The sequence below is a fragment of the Dermacentor albipictus genome, chromosome 7, assembly GCF_038994185.2.
Source record: "Dermacentor albipictus isolate Rhodes 1998 colony chromosome 7, USDA_Dalb.pri_finalv2, whole genome shotgun sequence".
Classification (NCBI taxonomy): Eukaryota; Metazoa; Arthropoda; class Arachnida; order Ixodida; family Ixodidae; genus Dermacentor; species Dermacentor albipictus.
The window spans coordinates 75,146,702-75,167,966 of NC_091827.1; the positions used below are offsets into that span (position 1 = coordinate 75,146,702).

The following is a 21,265-nucleotide window of genomic DNA, read 5'->3' on the forward strand; positions in this document are numbered from 1 at the left end:
TTCGGGGGCGCCACTGGTACCGTATAAATCTCTTTAGAACTCTTCAGCCACTTGAATTAACTTATCCATATTAGTAATATAACCGGCTCTGTCTCTTAACGAATACAACTAATTCTTGCCTATTCCTAGTTTCTCCATCACTGCTTTTAGCCTTCTTCCATTCCTGAGAGCATGTTCAATTCTATCCATACTATACTTCCTTATCTCAGCTGTCTTACCCTATTTGATTAATTTGGAATATGTTGCATGTTCTATTCTATCTGTGGGGTTAGAGGCTTTCATCAGTTGGCGTTTCTTACTCAGAGCTTTCGTGTCCTGCAGGAGCTTACTGATATTCTCTCAAACGAAGTTACCACCGACTTTTATTGCACACTTCTTAATGATGCCCATAATATTCTCGTTCATTGCTTCAACACTAAAGTCATCTTTCTGAATTAAATCCGAATATCTGTTCCGTAGCTTGGACCGGAATTCCTCTATTTTCCCTCTTACCGCTGACTTACCTTATTCGAGTTTTTACCATCCTATGGTCACTGCGGCGCACCTTGCCGAGCACGTCCACATATTGTACGATGCCAGGATTACGCAGAGTATGAAGTCTATTTTATTTCTGGTCTCGCTATTCGGGCTCCTCCACGTTCATCTTCGGTTATCCCGCGTGTGGAAGAATGTATGCACCATCCGCAAATTAATCCGTTCTGGAAGCTCTACTAATAACTCCCCCTTGCTATTCCTAGACCCTATGCCATATTTCCCCACTGACTTGTCTCCAGCCTGCTTCTTGCCTTCCCTTGCATTGAAGTGGCCCACCAGTATAGTGTATTTTCTTTTGACTTTACCGTTCCCCGATTCCACGTCTTCATAGAAGCTTTCGACTTCCTGGCCATCATGACTGGATGTACACCTGTACGACCTTCAATTTCCACCTTTTATCAAGTTGCATAACAAGACCTGCCTCCCTGTCGGTAGTGCTATAGAATTCCTCTGTGTTACCAGCTATATTCTCATTAATCAGGAATCTGACTCATAGTTCTTCTCTCTCCGCTAAGCCTCGGTACCACAGGACGAGCCCGCCTTTTAGCACTGTGCTTAATTTTTCCTCCTAACCTCACATCGCCTTATTATATCGCATTTACTGCCCGCTACATCATCGGATAGCACTGCTACACTCGCCTCGCTAGCTAACGTTCTGGCGTTAAACGTTGTCAGGTTCAGATTCCAATGGCGGCCTGTCCAGACCGAGATATTCTTGGCACCCTCTGCTGCGTCGTAGGTCTGACCACCGGCGTGGTCAGTTGCTTCGCAGCTGCTCGGAACTGAGGGCCGGTGTTTGATTGTACTCATATAGGAGGTCGGGACCAAGTACTGCTCAAGGGGGGCCAATCCTGCTCTGGTGAGAGAGTGCGTTACCGGTTCTGGTCACCGGCATCAGGCCGCACTCCAGACCTGTTTATGAAATTTCATCCACACGCGGATATTTTTTTTTATCTGGTAGAAAAATGCGCGGCACCGGGATTCGAACCACGGTCCTCTTGCACGCAAGGCGGATGCTCTACCTCTAAGCCCCCGCTTAGTTATTTCTGTTAGCCTTTATTTGACTTAGTGTTATTCAATCGAAATAAAACTTCAGTACTTTTAAACACCCTAATTAACCTTGATATAGGATAAATATATTAACCTTTTTTATTCTGCAAAGAATAAAGACCAAATTCCTTTTATGAGGCATCTGTATAACTGATTACCCTCAAAATTGTTCATTAAGCTTGAGTAACTTCACTGTGTTATTCTCCGTTAGACTTTGTTAGACTTCCTCATTCATTTTTGGTCTTGCGGTTATGCACGCGCTCGGCGACTTCTAACTACTACAAGGAGTCACTTACGATGAAACACACCCTTCCTATGTCGCCCCAATGTTGTGGTTAATATCGTGCCTGCTACTAACAATATACAAAAACGCCACAGTTGTAGGGCGGTATTCATTTACGGTGTAATCCATTACGAATAGGTTTCACACGTGCGGAGCAATTTAAAGAATTTGCAGCTCCAGTCACATGCTGTAACGAAGGGACATGATATGACAGGGTAATACGTAGTGTCCAACGCTTCAACTTCGCGCTATACACAAGGCGAATAATTTCATGTCGGCCTGCTTACGCCTGTTCTTGTCTCCTTTCACGCCTCTTTTCCCCTGTGAAATCAGCGTCCCCATTTCAAGATTTTGTTACCTCCGCTGCGAGACGTCATTGCTTATCAAGCTCACAAAGGGAACGTGCATTGCATTGATGAACGTACATGCATTGCCATAGCTTCTCAATAACGGTGTATTTAACACTACAACTAGGGATAAACTGCATCGTCAATTTGCTTTGGAAGTGGTAAAACACTATTACCATCACGTAAACAATTTGATATTATTTTTGGATGTATCATTCTTCCGTGCAGAGAAACCAATCACCCACCAATATCTTACAGACTTTGTGTCCTTACTGAATCTGTACTACTCTCACTATAAAATGCTATTCCATCTTGTAGTTACTACAATGATTTTAAAACATATCACCGTATAGTAAAAAAAAAACTATTTCACCATCGTCACCCCTGTGCTTTTCTCTATCTCTCTCTCCTTCTCTGACTATTCTAAAACTCTTGCGAAAATGTGACACCTTGTAAACATTCGAACATATAATTAAGTTATACACTAAGGAAATTGGTAGAAATTGTTAGCAAAATTGTTAGGAAAAGAATTATGACAGAACGCAATCCAGCAATTTTCTGAGAAATCCTATCCCTGCAGTCCTATTTTTTTAGCACCTGTAGTGCTAATTCAAAGACTCGTGGATCCGGGTGCATGCTGCATACTCCGTTATTGCGCAACGTTGCTTTGGCCTTCGCTGGCCAAGATCTGCCGTAAAGATTGTAGCATGACTACGACCGTATGACGCTGACGCAGTGACGACGCCATTGGGAAGATGGGATGATATCGATAGAATGGTAAATGCGCGTAAGGATGACTGCGTGAAAGCAATAACATGTCGATTCTCAAATTGTGACGATGGCATAACGGCGACATGGTGACAAAGACGACAAATCGTCAAGGAGGTGCCGCGACACAGTGACAACTGTCTCACGACAATCGGACGAAGACACGAGAATGAGGACGATGGCACAATCACAGTGGCATGTCGATGACGGTTTGACAACGGATGCATGATAGCGCCTGTCTGACGATTAAGCAATGAACACGATGGTGTCACAACGGCAGCATCAAGATTTAATGTCGGCAGCCCATGATTACTATAGAATGACGAACGAGAAATGAAGTGCATGGATGAAAGAAGCTGGTGTGAGGACGGCGTGATGACAATGGGATGACTATCCTTACGTCTCAAAAAGCCCATGAGCATTCCTTGGGGGCTTCTAAAGAGGCAGCCATTTCATTATTACAGGCCCAGACGGCGACAGGGCCCAACGTATAGTGTGACGCGAAAACAAAGCAGCTCCCTTCGAGGCGAGCAGAACTGACACCCTCCGTGGAAGCGGTAAGTACAGCGAAAACCACTCTACCTGACCCTGACAGCTGACCGTCACAGAGCGTCGACTAATTGATTAAAAGGGCCAACGTCTAGGACTACCATGAGAAGTGCGTCAACTTTTTCTTCCCAAATCGCCACAAGGCTGCGACGTATGCGGGGCGATAGTTCAACAAAGGGCGCGGAGTATGGCAAGATGGTTTCACGTCATCAGTCAAATATTGCGCACCATTCGACGATTGTGATTGGCCGAGACAGTCATCACATTCCCAGGTCTAGTCATCTAGGGTAATAAACTGCTTTAATGGAGGAGAACTTTCATGCAATGGTGTGTCCTGACGTCTACGAAAGTGTATCCTGAAGTGTCCTGATGTGTGCTCAGAAATAAAGTAAGCTAAGACACTTCAAATGTTCCTCGACGGAGCAGGCTTCTGTACCTGGATTCAGTGTGCATAATGTAAAATAAACAATTTACCTTTCACTCCTACTTCAGGACGTACTAAGCCCTGCGCCTGGAAGACTCCTGGCCTAAACGCTATCCCGAGTCCGACAGTTTACTGACGTGATAACGATAATGAAACGACAGCTCGACGATGATGGCACAATGACAAGAGTATAAGGACGTATGCATGAGGATGACTGTATGATGACTATGCCGTGGCGACTATGACAAGACAAAGACATGATGACAATAGCACAATGACATGATGACCTGCATGGCATCAATGGTTGGACGGCAACGGTATGGCAAGAGTTGGAGGATGAAGATTGAGTGACTGAGATGGCACGTCGACGACGGCATTACTACGAATGTCAGATAGAGGCGTGATATCGACTGGGATTCGATGACGGCCTAAGAAGGGCAGCATCGTCCCGATTGAACGGCAACAGTAGGATTACAATACACAGAAGAGGAAAGGTTGATGTAGATCGAATTATGAAGGCGGATGGCAATGATGTCACAGCGACAATAGGGTGAGGTTACTCATGTGATGACACTAATAAAATGACAGCTTGACGACGACGCCATGACGACAGCTGTGTGACACCTGTGGCCTTATGGCGATGGCATGAAGAAAGTCAGATGACAAAGGTTGAATATCTCGATGCCGTGGTCCCGATGGCCTCAAGACTTCAAACACAAGCTCAGTTAGCCAAGCTATTTGGGCTACTTGATTGCAGTAGAAGGAATGACGAAGACAGCATAACAAGAGTGAGACTAGAATGCCAGAATGACAACGATTGAATAGTGAAGACCGTAATACTTTAGCGATGTGACAACGAATGCATCACCACTGTGTGGTGGAGATGGCCAGAAGTCTACGGCATCAGGAGTACAGACGACAAAGCTGAAATTACGGTGTTGCAATGACCCCGATCGCATCGCATCCATGAACCTATAGCTGTTGGCTAGAGCTGTCAGAAAACTTGGGCTACTGGCTCGGTGTAGATGGTGTGACAATGACGGCATGATGTGTAAAATCAAGAGGCTGCATTGTCGATAATGGGATGACCACAATAGCGTATCAACCAGGAGCACAAACCTCTAGAGCAGTCTCAGTATGATGGCAACTTTGCCGATCCATCGACGGCATTCCTCGTTATTCCTTGTATCATAATCATAATGTCGTCATTCAATTGTGATAATGCCGTGGTTGTCATACCATCATCGCCATTGTGTCATCGTCGCAAAGACGCAATCATGCATTTGCTGTCATACTGTCGTCGACATGTCATTGCAGTCGTACCATCGTCGTCATTCTCGCCTCCTCATCCGGTTGTGTCATAGAGTTATACATCATTGTCGCCATGCCGTCCTCCTTACGCGCATTTGTCGTTCAATCGATGTCATTCCTTCTTCATAATCCCTTCGTGAGTGCGCCAACATCGTAAACTACTCGTTATGCTTCCATGCTCATGGGTGACTTTGACAAGTGTAGCAAGCATGTGACGCCCCCTCAGCCATAATGTTCGTTCGCCCGCCAGGCTCGGTGGCCTGCTAAGCTTGGCAGGCAACATTTGTCACGGCACTGCAATAAACACTGACGAGCACAGCTGCTCGGCGGTCAGTCATCTTTCAGCACCACCACGCTGCAGAGCGTCGGGCTAACGGAGGGTGCCTCGAGCCCCCTTGTTCATGAACCCGGGTGGATCGTGACACTGGTGACGAGTACCCACGGATCGTCCCACGCCACCGCGAGTGGCGAAACACCACCCCCCGTTGCTGCCGCCATGCCACTGTACCGAAGACTCGAGCCGTTCGAAGGAGATGGGTCCACCTGGCAAATTTATGAGGAGCAAGTCCACGTGTCCTTCCGGGTAAACGATACACCCGAGGCCATACAGCGGGACATTTTCCTGGCCAGCTGCGGGACCCGTGTCTTCAGCGCCTTGCTCGACCTTCTCAAGCCAGCGACGCCACACGTTAAGACGCTGGGTGAGCTGTTTGCCATACTGCGCTCGCATTTCAACCCAACACCGCCCACACTAATGGAGCGTTTCCGCTTCAACAACCGGAGCCGCCAGCAAGGAGACCCTCGCGCAGTTCGTTGCTGCGCTGCGAGGGTTAGCGAGTGCTTGCGTTTTCGGGGACCAGCTGGACTCGCTGCTCAAGGACCGTTCCGTCTGCGGAATCAACAACCCCGCCATGCAGACGCGACTCCTGGAGCTTCCCGAACCCTCGCTGGACGACGCCGTGAAGGCAGCGCTGACAATAGAAGCTGACGCCAAGGACACTGGCAAGATTTCCCGTGCGACTGGCTCAGCGTCGGAGGAAGCGGCGGTCAACGAGTTGGCGACAAAGAGCAGTACCTGCGGTCGCTGTGGTGGTGCCCGCTCCCCCTCGTAGTGCCAATTCACTCAAGTCCAATGCTTTACGTGCGGGAAAACTGCGCACCTCGCAAGTGTATGCCGAAGGGGGAGGACGAACAGCAAACAGCAGTAGCAGCCTGATTCAAGCTCAGGTACCACACAAGCCCACGGCCAGGGTAGCCGTCGCAAGGGTATGCGCCGGGGCCGTATGGCAGCAGGCTCAAGTTCTTCCGCGGCCAGGCTCCACGTCGTGGCCGAGCACCCGCTAATTTCCGACATGTGGCACACGGGCTTTGTACCATCGCCTATGCCGCCGTAGATGCTAACCGACGAAATCTGCGGGCACCCCATTTCCATGGAGCTGGACACAGAGACCAGCGTGTCAGTAACGGCCGGGAAACCCTTGTCACTGGGAAACATGTCATTTCCCAGGCAGGCCTAGTCCAGGCTCCCCGCAAAGTTGATGCTGTCCTCAACGCACCTAATCCCCAGAACAAGAAGGAGCTCCAGAGCTACCTCGGCCTCATCAACTTCTGCAGGAGTTTTCGGCCTAACCTGTCGCAGCATCTACAGCCGCTCCATCTTCTGCTTCGAGATGGTCAACAATGGGTCTGGAAGAAGGAGCAGGACCGCGCCTTCCAGCGCAGCAAGGAGCTAATCACCAAGGCTCCAGTGCTGGTGCAGTTCGATCCTGCCAAGCCGGTCGTCCTTACTGTAGATGCGTCGCCGTACAGTGTGGGAGCTGTCCTGGCACACCGGGACAAATATGGCCAGGAACGTCCTGTGCCGTTTGCTTCTCGACGGCTTCATGCTGCAGAGCAACGTTACAGCCAGCTGGACAAGGAAGGTTTGGCCTTCATGTTCAGTGTAGAACGCTTCCACCAGTATGTCTGGGGCCGGAAGTTCGAGGCGGTCATGGACCATAAGCCGCTGTTGGGGCTGCTGGGGCCTGACAAGGCAGTTCCTGTGCAGGCATCACCTCGAGTGGTACGCTGGGCCTTGAGGCTGGCAGCGTACAGTTACCAGCTGGTTTACCGTCCGGGAAAGGACCTGGGACCTGCTGGTGCCCTGAGCCTCCTGCCCTGGCCAGAGCTGTCTGACGCTTTGCCAGAATCTGCCGAAGTGTTCATGCTGGAACACGCGTACCCGGAGGTGCTCTCTAGATCTGCGGTATCTCAAGCGACCCGCCGGGACCCAGTCCTGTCTCAGGTGGTCAAGGCGGTGTCCCGGGGAGACGAATCGGTGCAGCTGGCCTATAGCCACAAGGTCGCTGAGCTGAGCTTGCAACAGGGCTGACTACTGTGGGACTCTAGGGTGGCGATCCCACAAAGTCTCCGGTCCAGGGTCCTGCAGTTGCTGCACGCGGGTCATCCTGGCGTAGAAGAGACCAAGCTGGTGGCCCGGTCCCATGTTTGCTGGCCTGGCCTGGATCAGGACATCACGCACTTGGTGCAGAGCTGCCAAATATGCCAGCAGCATCAGTGAGCCTCGCGTCATGTGGAAATCACCCCCTGACCGTACCCACATGGGCCCTGCTCCCGCCTACATGTGAATTTTGGGGGACCCTTCAAGGGCCATTACTTCCTGGTGGTGGTGGACGCCTTTTCGAAGTGGGTGGAGGTTCTACCTGTCACCACTCTATCAGCAGCCGCGTCCATTGAGCGCTACGACAGGTCTTCGCCGCCCACGGGTTGCCGGATCTCATCGTGTCCGTCAATGGTCCTGCTTTCGCCAGCACAGAGTGTCTGGCCTGGTTGACGAAGAACGGAATCCGCCGGATGATGGTTCCGCCGTATCACCCTGCTTCAAATGGTGCTGCCGAGCGGGTGGTGCAAACCAACAAAAACAAGCTCAAGAAGAGCCAGAATAGGGATTTCCGGACGCAGATTCCCGGATACTGTTTCAGTACCGGACCACGCCTCACGATGTCACTGGCCGTGCGCCCTGTGAACTCCTGCTGGGTCGAATGGTCAAGACACCCTTGGACGTCTTGTATCTGGACCTCCGATCAACAGTGCTCTTGAAGAAGCTGGCTGCTAAGGGTGCCGTCCCGGGCCTTTGCCAGGGTTGGGAGCTCCAGTTCTCACCACGAACATCCGTCCTGGCCCACCCTGGTCTGCCGGACAGGCGTTGTCCCTTGCCAGCGCTTCATCACTGCTCGTCCGCGTGCCAGATGGGGCCATGTGGCACAGACACGCCGACCATGTCAGGCCTCGCCTCGGGACCTGGCCAGCACCCTCGACTGCCACTTCTGAGTTCCAGCCCGCAGGAGGAATAGCGGCAGCACCAGTCGCTTCCAGCGGAGCACCACCCACCTCGGAGGCGGCAACCGTAGCCATTGGTGCGGCATCCGTTGGACCAGTGTCGAGTCCGGCACCACTCAGAAGGCCGACCACTATGGACCCTCCGGATGGAGCGAGCCTGGCTCGGGCAGCACTCGGCATTGCCACACCCGACCCGTCAACACCGGTGCCCAGGCGGACTACTCGACGGCCGAGGCCACCGGACCGTTACTCGCCTTTTACGACCCAGCTAGGGTGGAAGCAGAGCCTCGTATTTTGAACATGGACGCTTGTTTCTTTTATTTAACAAACAAACGCGGGGTAAGGATGTGTAGCAAGCATGTGACGCCCCCTCAGGCATAATGTTCGTTCGCCCGTCAGGCTCGGTGGCCTGCTAAGCTCGGCAGAAAAGATTGGTCATGGTACTGCAATAAACACCGACGAGCACAGCTGCTCGGTGGTCAGTCGTCGTTCAGCACCACCACGCTTCGCCACCACCACCAGCTGAGTTCCATAGCAAAGTGGGACGATATCAGAGTATGTAGCATACAGCCGAATCAATGAGTCTCGGAATCAGAACTACAAGTGCTAATAAACAGGACTTCGGGAATATGGCCTGTAACTAAATTTCCTGACTGCTATTTGTATTATCGTCGACAGTCATCGTGAGATGAATTCCTCCGTCATCTTTTTCTATCAGTTCCACATACATGTCCTGAGTGCTTTTGTTAATTGTGTTTTTTACTGTCTATAAAAACAAAAGGTTTTCCCGCTTTCCACATTGTTGCAAGTACTTCATAGCAGTTAGAGAGATAAATGAGCGAAGGCACGGGTGTTCATGATGAAGTCGCTTCTACAGCGAAAATATTTTTTGGGCTAGGATTCTGTACGTTTGTGTTCTGCATTTGCAAAAACCGTGGCTTGATACCGGAGATGGTGTAACACCGGGCCGACCCGCTGCGAAGGTGAAGCAGGTTTTAAGCACTACGCGAACTTGCGAAGTTCAATATCTTCCTTCGAAATGGAACCCTTATCAGATAATAAGCTGATAAAAACAGATACTATGCTTCGACTCGAGTCTGCCTTGTCTACATCCTCACCACCCTGTCTTTGGATCGCATGCTTGTATTTTTTTAGGGGGGGGGAGGGGGACCAGCGGCACTTACAGGAGCGATGCCCACGGAATCACTGGGAAGAGTAACACACCGCTGGATGGAAAAGGTAGAGTATAAAATGTGTAGCCTGAATATTCTTCCGTCACTGGCTGAGACCAGGTAGGTTTGTAGTTTTTGAAGTCGTCCTTGGTCAACACGGCATCTGCAAAACAAACCAGCACATCTTAGTGTTTCTTTTTATATTGTAGGTTGCAGATAGAGCGGGCGTAGACTGCCCTCGCCTAAGGTGCACTTCTGTCTGTGCTGATGACTACTGCTGCAAGTTCTCTAGCCAACTCTTACGAGACCTGATTTCAGCAAAATTACGATAAATTATCAGTGTGCAACACTAAAGGAATCTTGGCGACGCTTTGGCAGTGGCAATTTCATGTATGTTTCATCATCATCAGCCTGGTTACGCCCACTGCATGGCAAAGGCCTCTACCATACTTCTCCAACTACCCCTGTCATGTACTAATTGCGGTCATGCTGTCCCTGCAAACTTCCTGATCTCAACCGCCCACCTAGCTTTCTGCCACCCCCTGCTACGCTTCCCTTCGATTGGAATCCATTCCGTAACCCTTAATGACCATCGGTTACCTTCCCCCCTCATTACATGTCCTGCCCATGCCCATTTCTGTTTCCTGATTTCATCTAGGATGTCATTAACTCGCGTTTGTTCCCTCACCCAATCTGCTCTTTTCTTATCCCTTAACGCTGCACCCATCATTCTTCTTTCCATAGCTCGTTGCGTAGACCTCAATTTAAGCAGAACTCTTTTCGTAAGCCTCCAGGTATCTGCCACATACGTAAGTTCTGGTAAGACACAGCTGCTATTCACTTTTCTCTTGAGGGATAGTGGCAACCTGCTGTTCATGATTTGAGAATACCTGCTAAACGCACCCCTGCCCATTCCTATTGTTCTGGTTATTTCAGTCTCATGATCCAGATCCGTGGTCACTACCTGCCCTAAGTAGATGTATTCCCTTACCACTTCCAGTGCCTCGCTACCTATCGTAAACTGCTGTTTTCTTCCGAGACTGTTAAACATTCCTTTATTTTTCTCCAGATTAATTTTTAAACCCACCCTTCGGCTTTGCCCCTCCAGGTCAGTGAGCATGCATTGCAGTTGGTCCCCTGAGTTACTAAGCAAGGCAATATCATCAGCGAATCTTAAGTTACTAACGTATCCTCCATTAACTCTTATCCCCAATGCTTCCCAATCCAGGTCTCTAAATACCTCCTGTAAACACGTTGTGAATAGCATTGGAGAGATCGTATCTCCCTGCCTGACGCCTTTCTTTATTGGGATTTTGTTAATTTCTTTATGAAGGACTACGGTGGCTGGTGGAGCCGCTACAGATATCTTTCACTTTTTTTACATATGGCTCTTCTACACCCTGATTTCGTAATGCCTCCATGACTGCTGAGGTTTCGACTGAATCAAACGCTTTTTCGTAATCAATTAAAGCTATATATAAGGGTTGGTTACATTCCGCACATTTCTCTATCACCTGATTGATAGTGTGAATATGGTCCATTGTTGAGTAGCTCTTTAAGGGAATCCCGCCTGGTCCTTTGGTTGACAGAAGTCTAATGCCCCAACAACTGGCACGCGCCGAAAGCTTCGGCGCGCGCTGGCAAGCGAACGCGTCGCTTCGCTTTGGCTGGGGGGAAAGGGCGCGCAACCACTGGAGACGCGCGCCGAAGCTCACTCCTCGGCTGCGGCGCACTGTTGCTGGACTATTCCGTCTTCATCCGTCAAAGTTCGGCCTAAAACAGCCTGCTGTAAACTAAGCTTGAAACAATAAGTTAGTGATCTGTATGTGCTTTTAGATATAAAAAACACATTTGAATAATGAATATACACCTGCCGCAAGTTTGTTTTTATTTTTGAAGTAACAATAGTGTACAACATATCGACATCAGCGCACGCACGTCGTCTGTCTGCGAGATCGCTTTGCAAACACCTGCACGACGATGCCATATATCAAAAACTGTTGTACCATTTCATTTTTGGTAGCTTATTGCACAGCCAACTATGTAAGAATTAGGCGTGCAATGTATAACTGAAAAAAATCTGTGTTGGAAATATTGCCACGTAGTAGTGACGGTAAATAAATAGTGCCGGCTCAATCGCAACGATAGCGGCGAGCAATGTCGGCAATCGTAGAAAATCTCATCTGCTGGTCAAGCGCGTCGGTTTTCATACGTCAGTCGTCGAAAGTTACAGCCTATTCACTGGTGCCCGCGCGCCTTCCAGAGACTACAACACAATTCGTGTCGCGTATGCAATCGGATTAGCAATGTTCGTCGACAACAGACAGAACCATCGATAGCATTCGCGAAACTTGCGATACGTTCAGGCGCATCCTGCACCGAGCGATAACGTTTAACATTTTTTAGCCGGTGAAATACGGTAACCGGATACAGATAAAGCATCCGTGTCAATATAATTATGCTTGTTGGTGCATGAGCGAAACGTGAAAAAGTGGGTTCTCAGAAAATCAGCATAGCGGAATTGAAACACCTGGAGAACTCACAAAAAAAGAAAAACTAGAAGAGCTAAAGTGTATGTAATTCATATCTTGTCTCCCCCCAATTCTTGATTCTGCCAAATCTAGCCCATGGAGCACCTCCGTTATTCTAGGTTGTTTTGATGCATCAACACCGCATCCGGAGGCCTTCACGTTGAGTGTATTGCTACAAAACATTTTCACATTGCAAGGGCCATGTTATATTGTAACTGGTTTCCACATATCAAGTTTGCCTTTCTTTACATTAATGAAATGACATACCGTCAGATAATACAAGCTTGAGAATTAAAGGGTTTGAATAGGAGTCTTTCGTTGCCCTTTGCCAAGTCATACTATTGAAGCACTTATTCGAATGTATGGGAGCAGCTCATTTGCATAGTATCAGAAATATATAAACAGGTTATTTTCACAATTTACACACTTCGTCACCACAAAAATAAAGATTGCAGTTTATTGTTTTCAGCCTGCCATGATGTTTTGACTGAGAAAGATATATTCAATTTGTTCTGCAAGGCACGCAATAATTGCTGTGGCATATTATTTTATTGCACAACACTACATACAGTAGTCAGCCATTATTAAAACTCAGAAGAAATAAATAGCACAATGCATATGATCGGGCACATAGCATATTATTGCACTTTCTTAATTCATGCCAGAACGACGACCACAGGCGCCGTTCTCCAACAAGGTCAGCATCCATCGTGCCTCCTTACCATTGGGCTTCACACCCTCAGCATGTTCAACCTCAGCTTTGTGGTGTTTAAAACAACCTCAAGTGCGTCTTACGGTTCCAGGGATAAGAAAGAAGACCGTCCTGCCTACCTTGGCCTTGAAGCAAGCAGCTCTGGATTGTTTGCACACTTTTTACTTTGATCAAGTCCACATATATACGGATGGTTCTTCTACTCAGACCAGCTCCACCAGCGCAGTGGTTATACCATCAGGATCACTAAGCATCCAATACAAGATTTCTTATTTGACAACATCGACCGGTTCGGAGCTTGTTGCCCTCCGAGGTGCCGTTGATTATATTAATAACCAACCGGCTAATCGGTGGCCACTATTCTGCGATTCAAAGGCGGCCTTACAATGTCTTCTGTCATCTCTTCGTCACGGGTCATGTGAACAACTCGTGTCGAAGATACGAGAAATGCACCATCACATGATCATGAAAGGACACGACGTCGTGTTTCAGTGGCTGCCTGGTCATTGCAGTATCTCCGGCAACGACCCCGCTGACGAAGCTGCTAGGAAAGCCCACGAAAGAGCAACCCTTATTTCTATACCTTTATCGTGGACCGACGCAGCCCAACACTTAGGCAAGCTAGCGCACTCTTTTGACATTGGAAATGTGGCACACACCTGAATTCACTCAACATCGATTGCATTCCCTCGATCCCTCTATGCAAGTGCGGCTGTTACCAGGTCTTCCGCAAAATGAGGAAACAGTGCTGTGCCGCTTACGTTTGGGTGTCGCATTCACCAATGCATATGCATTTTTGATTGGAATGGCTGATAGCGCCGAGTGCAATGCCTGCGGTGTCGAGGAAACCATAGAACACCTACTGTGCTACTACCCATCTTTTGAAGATGAAAGGCAAGACCTCTGCACAGCTCTCAATCAGCTAGGTGGAAAGCTGTTCACCTTGAACTAGATCTTGGGACCATGGCCTCGCATGTCGCAGCTACAAAAGGCCACAAAAGCGCTGCTGCGATATTTGCAAGATATCGGATTGAGTCAGCGTCTGTGATCCAAACTGAGTGACCGACTGATATCCCCTGTGGACTTTCTCTTCTTTTAATCTTTCCGTCCTCCTTTCCCTTTCCCCAGTGTAGGGTAGCCAACCGGTCTCAGTCCCGGTTAACCTCCCTACCTTTCATTTATCATTTTCTCTCTCTCTTCTTAATTCATGCCCTTTTTTTAATTGCACAAAAGCTACTGCGCTGAAATAGTATACTAGTACATACTTAAACAGCACAATTTTATACTACGATAATAATCAATCATTCAAATTTTTATTGTAGTGCCCAGGAACAGCTAGAGAACCTTTTTACAGGTGCACTTAACGAGCACTATGTGAGACAAAATGTACAGAAAACATGAATGTAATAGACAAAAAAATGGAAGATAGAGAAACAAATAGGAAAAAAAGGAAACGCGGAAAAGTAAAAGGGAGCTAATCCTACATGATTATCTACAGATACACAAAACACAGGAAATGAACTCTGAAGTATGTTTTGGAGTCGAGTCTTATTAGCACAATCTTGTAACAAGCCCAGGCAACGAATGTGGAATGCTACCTGGTATACTATTGCGGCACAAACAAATGCATATGATCAAGAAGCTTTAAGGAATTTATAATGTCATGGACCACCTTATACAGGAACAAAATGTGTGATTTATTAAGACTTGAATCTAGAGGTGCGAGTTGAAGTATATTTGGGAAGGCTCAACTGTGGTCGCCAGAATGGCAAACGTGGTGCTTTAAGGTAGGTATCAATTTATTCTGGATGCGTTCAATGAGGTCAGAATTAGATTTGCTCATTGCATCCCCCTCCTACAGAAGCATACTCTAGCAGTTTGAGGCACAAAGCAGAATTTCAGAAACACAACAGGTGAGTGGAAATCATGCAATTCCAAGAGCGTGAAGGGCATCTTGTGTAATTATATATGTGAAGAGAAGCTTAGCATTTTGTCGAAGTACACACCAAGATCTTTCATTTCATCGACCCTAAGAAGTGGAGCATCACGTAGGGTGTATCAAAATTTCACATGGTGCGTTTAGTGCATATAACTTAATGCCATAGTGTCGGAAGCCTTTAAGAGTACTTATTGCTTCTGCACCAGTTTGAGAGTGAAAAAATGTCTTTTTGGAAGTCGATGCAGTGGTGAACACTGTTGACAGTCTGAAATGTCGGCACACAAAGTCATGCTGTTCATTTATTAAAATGCTCTTAGCACTAACAGAAAGCGAGGAATCCCATATAGATTCAAACACCTGACGCACTGAAGAGGATAGATATAGGTCGGCAGTTAGTAACTGCACATCTAGCCCCTGATTTTTGCATGGGCAATGTTCATGCTACCTTTCGAGTGCTAGAAAAGGTACTAGACTTTAGGGAACTATTGAAGATGCTTGTGAGAACGAGGAACAAGTATGCTTCCATACGTCTTAACCCTTTCAGACACCACTTTATCCCGTTGATTGAAAAGTTGCTTTCACCACATCTCTTGCATCCTCAGAATCGTAGAAAGTGTACAGCTGCAGCAAATGTTAAGAATTTTCAATTGTTTAGCGAGTTTTGTCAAGTTTCCAAAATTTCGACTCCATGCGAAAACACAAAATATGAAAACATATACTATTTCGTGTTTTGAAAAGCTTGAAAAGCACTTATCCAGCCACTTGACAATTATGCCTGGTGCATGACATTGTAAAAAACAATGAAAGAAGTGAACCTGCTACATACAACATACTGACACAGAGTAACAACACCCAGTCGTCTACTTCCCACTCATTTTGTTAAAACATTCTGCACATTATTCAAAATTGCAGTACAGTTCCAATAATAAGTGTTTCAAATGTATGAAACACATTTTAAATACCATTACTTTCATCAGTGCGTTTCCTATTGATGCACGCTCCTGCTGTGCTCAATTGTGTAGACGGTGTCTCAAAGGGTTAAGCTCTGTGGAGGAAATACCATCAACACCACAAGAAAGGGAAAGCTTAAGGCAAAGTTTAAGGCACTTCATATACTTGGAAACGAGGTTTTCATTGACTGTTAGCATACACTGCGCCAGACTGAGATGGAAGGTTACTTGAAGCATATTTCACATCATATAGCAAACAGAAATGTTCTGCAAAGGCATCAGCAGTGTTCGAGACAACACCACTATTTTCATGAAGAAGACGTACATCTTTGGCACTCCTTTTAGAAGAGAGAGCCCACAAAGCTCCAGAAATATTTTGAATTATGTGTCATGCTGGCTTCAACACAATCAATATGGTCAAAGTGATGATTCTAATAATAATAATAATAATAATAATAATAATAATAATAATCTTAGTGGTAACTTGGCACACTAGACTAAAAAGAAGGCTGATGCCTGTATGTTAGAGCATCTGATAACCAGCCATCTAAAGCAGGAATTTGCAGGATGCAGAAGAGACTTCCTTCCCCTCCATGTGCACACACACTTGCTCAATAACACAGCACGGCACACATGCACACATTTGACAGGTGCACAACACACAGGAGTGCCAATGAAGTCTGGTTCCAAGGAAGGAGAATCCAAATCGCCAGGGGGGTGGAGAGAAAGCTCTGCATGCCAGATATAATCATGGAGTTGTGGTGTCGGGCCATAGAGGAGTGATGAGGGCTCAGGCTGTGCTGACCACTTGTTCAGACGAACTGAAGAAAGATTAGTGCTCTCCAGAGAGACGTCAAACACCCTGCACAGTATAGACTAGTGCAATGTTGCGTTGGTATTGCAGGGTGTGCTACTTGAGGGGTTTGAGGCAATCCTCGAAGGCTGGCATGAGCTTGTGACAACCGAAAAGACGGGAGTAAAGGGTGCCTATTGTCCGGCGCTGAACAAGCTTAAGTTTGTTAGCGTCGCGAGTTTGGTACGAGAACTATACTGATGAGCAGTACTCAAGCCGTGACAGAATGATAGAAGTGTAGAGTGCTCGGAAAACCTTAGGTCATCAGGGAAGGGAGACACGGGACACAAACCCAAGAAAGGGCCGGTGCTTACATACAGTGCTGGTGACATATGCGGAAAAGTTGAGAGAACAGCTAAATGCTACACCCAGAATGGGAAGGGCCCGAACAGTCTTTATAGAAGTGCCTCCAAGGAAGAAGGCTGGACGTGCAGCAGTTTCGTTGTGGCTGATACGCATGGCAGCACTTTTTACGGTGCTACTACAAAGTTTGATATTGTAGGCCCAGTCGTTCACCTTTATGGAATGTATTTATTGTAAGCACATATGCTGTGCATCGGCATATTGTTGTTGTGGAAGCGTTAACTTTTTAATCAAACACATTCTGCGCAGGTGCATTAGTAACTTGGTTTTGAGTAAATCCTTGTCCTGACTACAATCTATAGTATCGCAGCAAGAAACATTTTAGTATAGAGGCTGAAGGGATTCCAGCAGTTTAAGCATACTGACTGCACAAAACACTGATGACACCTTTTCACTTTCCCCACAATGCACTCACACCATCTACACTTTCCATGAGCAAAAAGTGAGATAAAAATCAATTACAGTTTCATTGACTCAGTACTTGCTGCTTCTGAAGCGGGCATCGAAGCAATCGTGATATACGCTGCTACATGCATAGGTCTTGCATGATGCAGGTCCTGCTATGCACTGCACACAGGGCACATGTTGCAAACAGATAATTTCTTTTTGCAGTGCTCAACTATAACGACACACTGACTCAAACATGACTGTGTTGTCGCGTATGCTTCAGTGCGTCAGTGTTCTTGATTGCTACACGAGCGATTTATGCCCGACTAGCCCAAAAGACGGACGCACTAGAAAGAAGTTAGTGAATGAGTATAGTGAACTTGTGCTGAACTGGATTCACATGCCGAATAGAAGAGCGCAGTGTCAGCTGAAACAGGCGGCACGGCTGATTATGTAAGTACTTCCAATAGTTCGGCGGAAGTTATCTTTACCACTGGAAACAGCGCAGAGCTTGCCCGTTAAACTTGAGTCAACTGACACCCCACGAAACACGCCGCGGTTGACCAAGCCTACTTCCACACGGTTCATTCACCACATCACAGGTCACACGAAGTCAAGAGTGCCATATTTTAAATCACTGCAGCACCAAACGGACCTGAAAATTCTTTTCCTTCGACAGAGTTTCTCAGGTGAGTTCGTTCACTCGCCAGTTACGAACTCGATGGACGCGCTAGGCCTACGCGTAACGTAAACAACATGGGCGATAGGCGAGTGTTGATTATCCAGACTTCGGAGCTCGTAGACGTGTTTCCATTCGTTTTGAGCACAACAAAATGCACATACAACAAGCACAGACGTTGCGGCAATCGTGATTCGGTTGGCTGTTTTAGCACACGATCGTACCGAGCCCGGCGGAAGCCAGTGGGCAGGTTGGATTAGTCGGCGTCGTTCGAAGTCGCTTCGGATCTACGTCGCACTGCCACAACCCACGGTCGTCGGTCGGTCATGTCGTTGTCGGCCTACTATTACAACACTGTTTTTCAGGAACACTGTCGCGCGCGTCGTACGCCCAAGGAACTCGGACGATCGTTGGCGCCGTCGCCTTCGTACGGGCAGGTACGGGCGGCCATGTCAGGCCTAGTAGCCGGAGTCTCCGCAGCCTCCGATTGGTTGACGCCTGCGACTCGTCGCAGCCTCGCCGCGCGTCGGCAAACTTCAAGCACCGGCAGTAGACATAATCGCTGCGCGACGTTCCGCTTCAGCGCGTTTCCGACCGACGCTTTGACGCATTTGACCCTTCGGCGCGCGCCGAAGCTTTCCAGCGCGTGCCAGTGGTTGGGGCATAAGGTGTTCCTGATTCTATTTGCGATTACCTTAATAAATACTTTGTAGGCAACGGACAGTAAGCTGATCGGTCTATAATTTTTCAAGTCCTTGGCGTTCCATTTTATATGGATTAGGATTATCTTAGCGTTCTTCCAAGATTCCGGTACGCTCGAGGTGATGAGGCATTGTGTATATAGGGTGGCCAGCCTTTCTAGAACGATGTTCCCACCATCCTTCAACAAATCTGCTCTTACCTGATCCTCCCCAGCTGCCTTCCCCCTTTGCATAGCTCCCAAGGCGTCCTTTACTTCTTCCGGCGTTACTTGTGGGATTTCAAATTCCTCTAGACTATTACCAGCCTTTAAATAGCATTGAAGCAGATGACGCATGCACCCGGGGGCCAGCACACGTGACATCAAACCCGACAGATGTTCCACATCCTGCTGCGGGTGAAGTCCAATAGGTCATGCAGAGAAGATGCACCGCTTTTCATGGTTGAAGTTGCTGCTTTGAAAGCGTCACGTTAAGCGGGACTTTTTTTTCCGGAGGCGTGATCTCTTATTTCAAACTGAAAAGTCCCCACGGAGTTTACTCTCCACCTACTTTCCTTAGCCCAATAGCCACATTACGCGATACAAATTTGGTTGGAGTTGCAGATTTAGTGAATATACTAATTGTGCTTTTTTTGTAACCCTTCAGGTTAGCAAAGACAAGTGATTGAGGACCTTAACACAGAGAGTGTAAGAGCAGGACTGAATATTAAGTAAGCGTAGACTGAATAACACGCTTTCCTCGCCACAGCATGTATAGGTGGAGTTCTTCTAAAGAGGAGAGGGTGTGAGGCTGGAGGGTGCAGAAACGAGGGAAGGTGTATTAGCGTGTCGAATCGAGAGTAAAAGAACGCTGTGCACAAGGCCAAAGCCAGGGCCCCCCACCCCTCTCTTCTGTCAACGCACGCGTGCTAGCCGGCGTGTCAAGGACTTCTGACACGCCGGATAACAAGCGTGCGTTGACAGACCGGAGTGGGGAGGGCGGGTGAGGGGTGGCCCTGGCTTTGGCTTTGTGCACAGCGTTCCTCTACTGCCAATTCGACACGCTAACACACCTTCCCTCGTTTCCGCACCCTCCGCCTCACACCTTCTCCCCTTTAGAAGCACCCCACCTATATTTACTGTGGCGAGTATATACTGTGGCGAGGAAAGCGTACGTCGCCTTGAAGAAGACCAGTCCACTTATCGAAACGTTGGCTCCTGCATTCACCTTGTTCACATTTTTCTCATGACCATGGGAAGGAAATTCTCAGAAGAATAAACATGAGTTGGATCACATACGGCAGACAACGTGAGCTCCTGAGTGGAAGCTTACCATTATCATTGAAAAGGAAGGTATACAAGCAGTGCATTTTACCGGTTCTGACAAATGGGGCAGGCACTTGGAGACTGACAAAGAAACTTTAGAAGTAATTGAGGACTGCGCAAAGGGCGATGGAATGAAGAATAACATTTCCTCACAGGTGCGCATTTTTGCAAATGACTGCATTCTTTATCGTTCCATCAAATGTGCCGATGATCATGAAATCCTCCAAAAAGATCTTCAACTTATTTCTGTTTGGTCTAAGACTTGGCTAATGAAGCTTAACGTTTCTAAATGCAAAATTATCTATTTTAGCCGCAAGCGTACTAAATCTACGTTTCCTCATCACATAAATAACATCACTATTTTGCATGATACTCAATATAAATATCTTGGTGTTCACCTAACTTCGACTCTCTTGTGGTCAACGCACATTGAATACATGTGCACCAATGCTTCAACATCTTTAGGATACATCAGACTCAAGTTGCATAGTTCTGCTAACGACATTCGTAAAGTTGCTTATCTAGCATTTGTTCGACCTCAGCTTGAATGCGCCGCATCCGTCTGGCCTCCGCATGAAAAATACTTGATCGAAAAACTCGAATCTGTCCAGAATAGGGCTGCGCGTTTTATTTCGGGTTGTTGTGAGTGTAACAAAAGCACCACACAAATTAAACTCGACCTCTCACTGCAGCCCTTGCAGGATTGTCGTGATATAGCCCCGCTATCATTATTTCATAAATATGTTCATAATACAGCTCCATCAGTTCTGCCTCTTGAACCCCCCCATTACAGGTCCCACCGGCTGTACAATCAGTTCAATTTCATGCGTATCTGCGGAAAGACTAATTCATTTAACTAGTCCGCTCTTCCAGGAGCCATTCACCTTTGTAACAATCTTGCTAACGCCATCGCTTATGAGAGTGACCAGGAAAAATTCCGGCATCCTCTAGCAATGCATTTTTCGAAGTCTACATAACCTAACGTGTTATTTTTTGTTGAGTTTCCTGTTATTTTGTGCTACTACCCCTCAAATATTGTTCTTATAGCCGTATATTGTCCCGCTCGCTC

At 47.4% G+C, this 21,265-nt stretch overlaps 1 protein-coding gene across 2 annotated transcripts in view; it reads right to left on the bottom strand.

Moving 5' to 3' along the window:
- LOC135899042 (scoloptoxin SSD14-like) overlaps window positions 1-21,265 on the bottom strand; it is a 126,942-nt gene that overhangs the window by 64,222 nt on the left and 41,455 nt on the right. For both annotated transcript variants that reach the window (XM_065428289.2, XM_065428288.2), the window contains exon 7: window positions 9,790-9,940. In XM_065428289.2, the coding sequence (XP_065284361.1) occupies window positions 9,790-9,940 (151 nt within the window). The remainder of the gene's footprint in view (window positions 1-9,789; window positions 9,941-21,265) is intronic.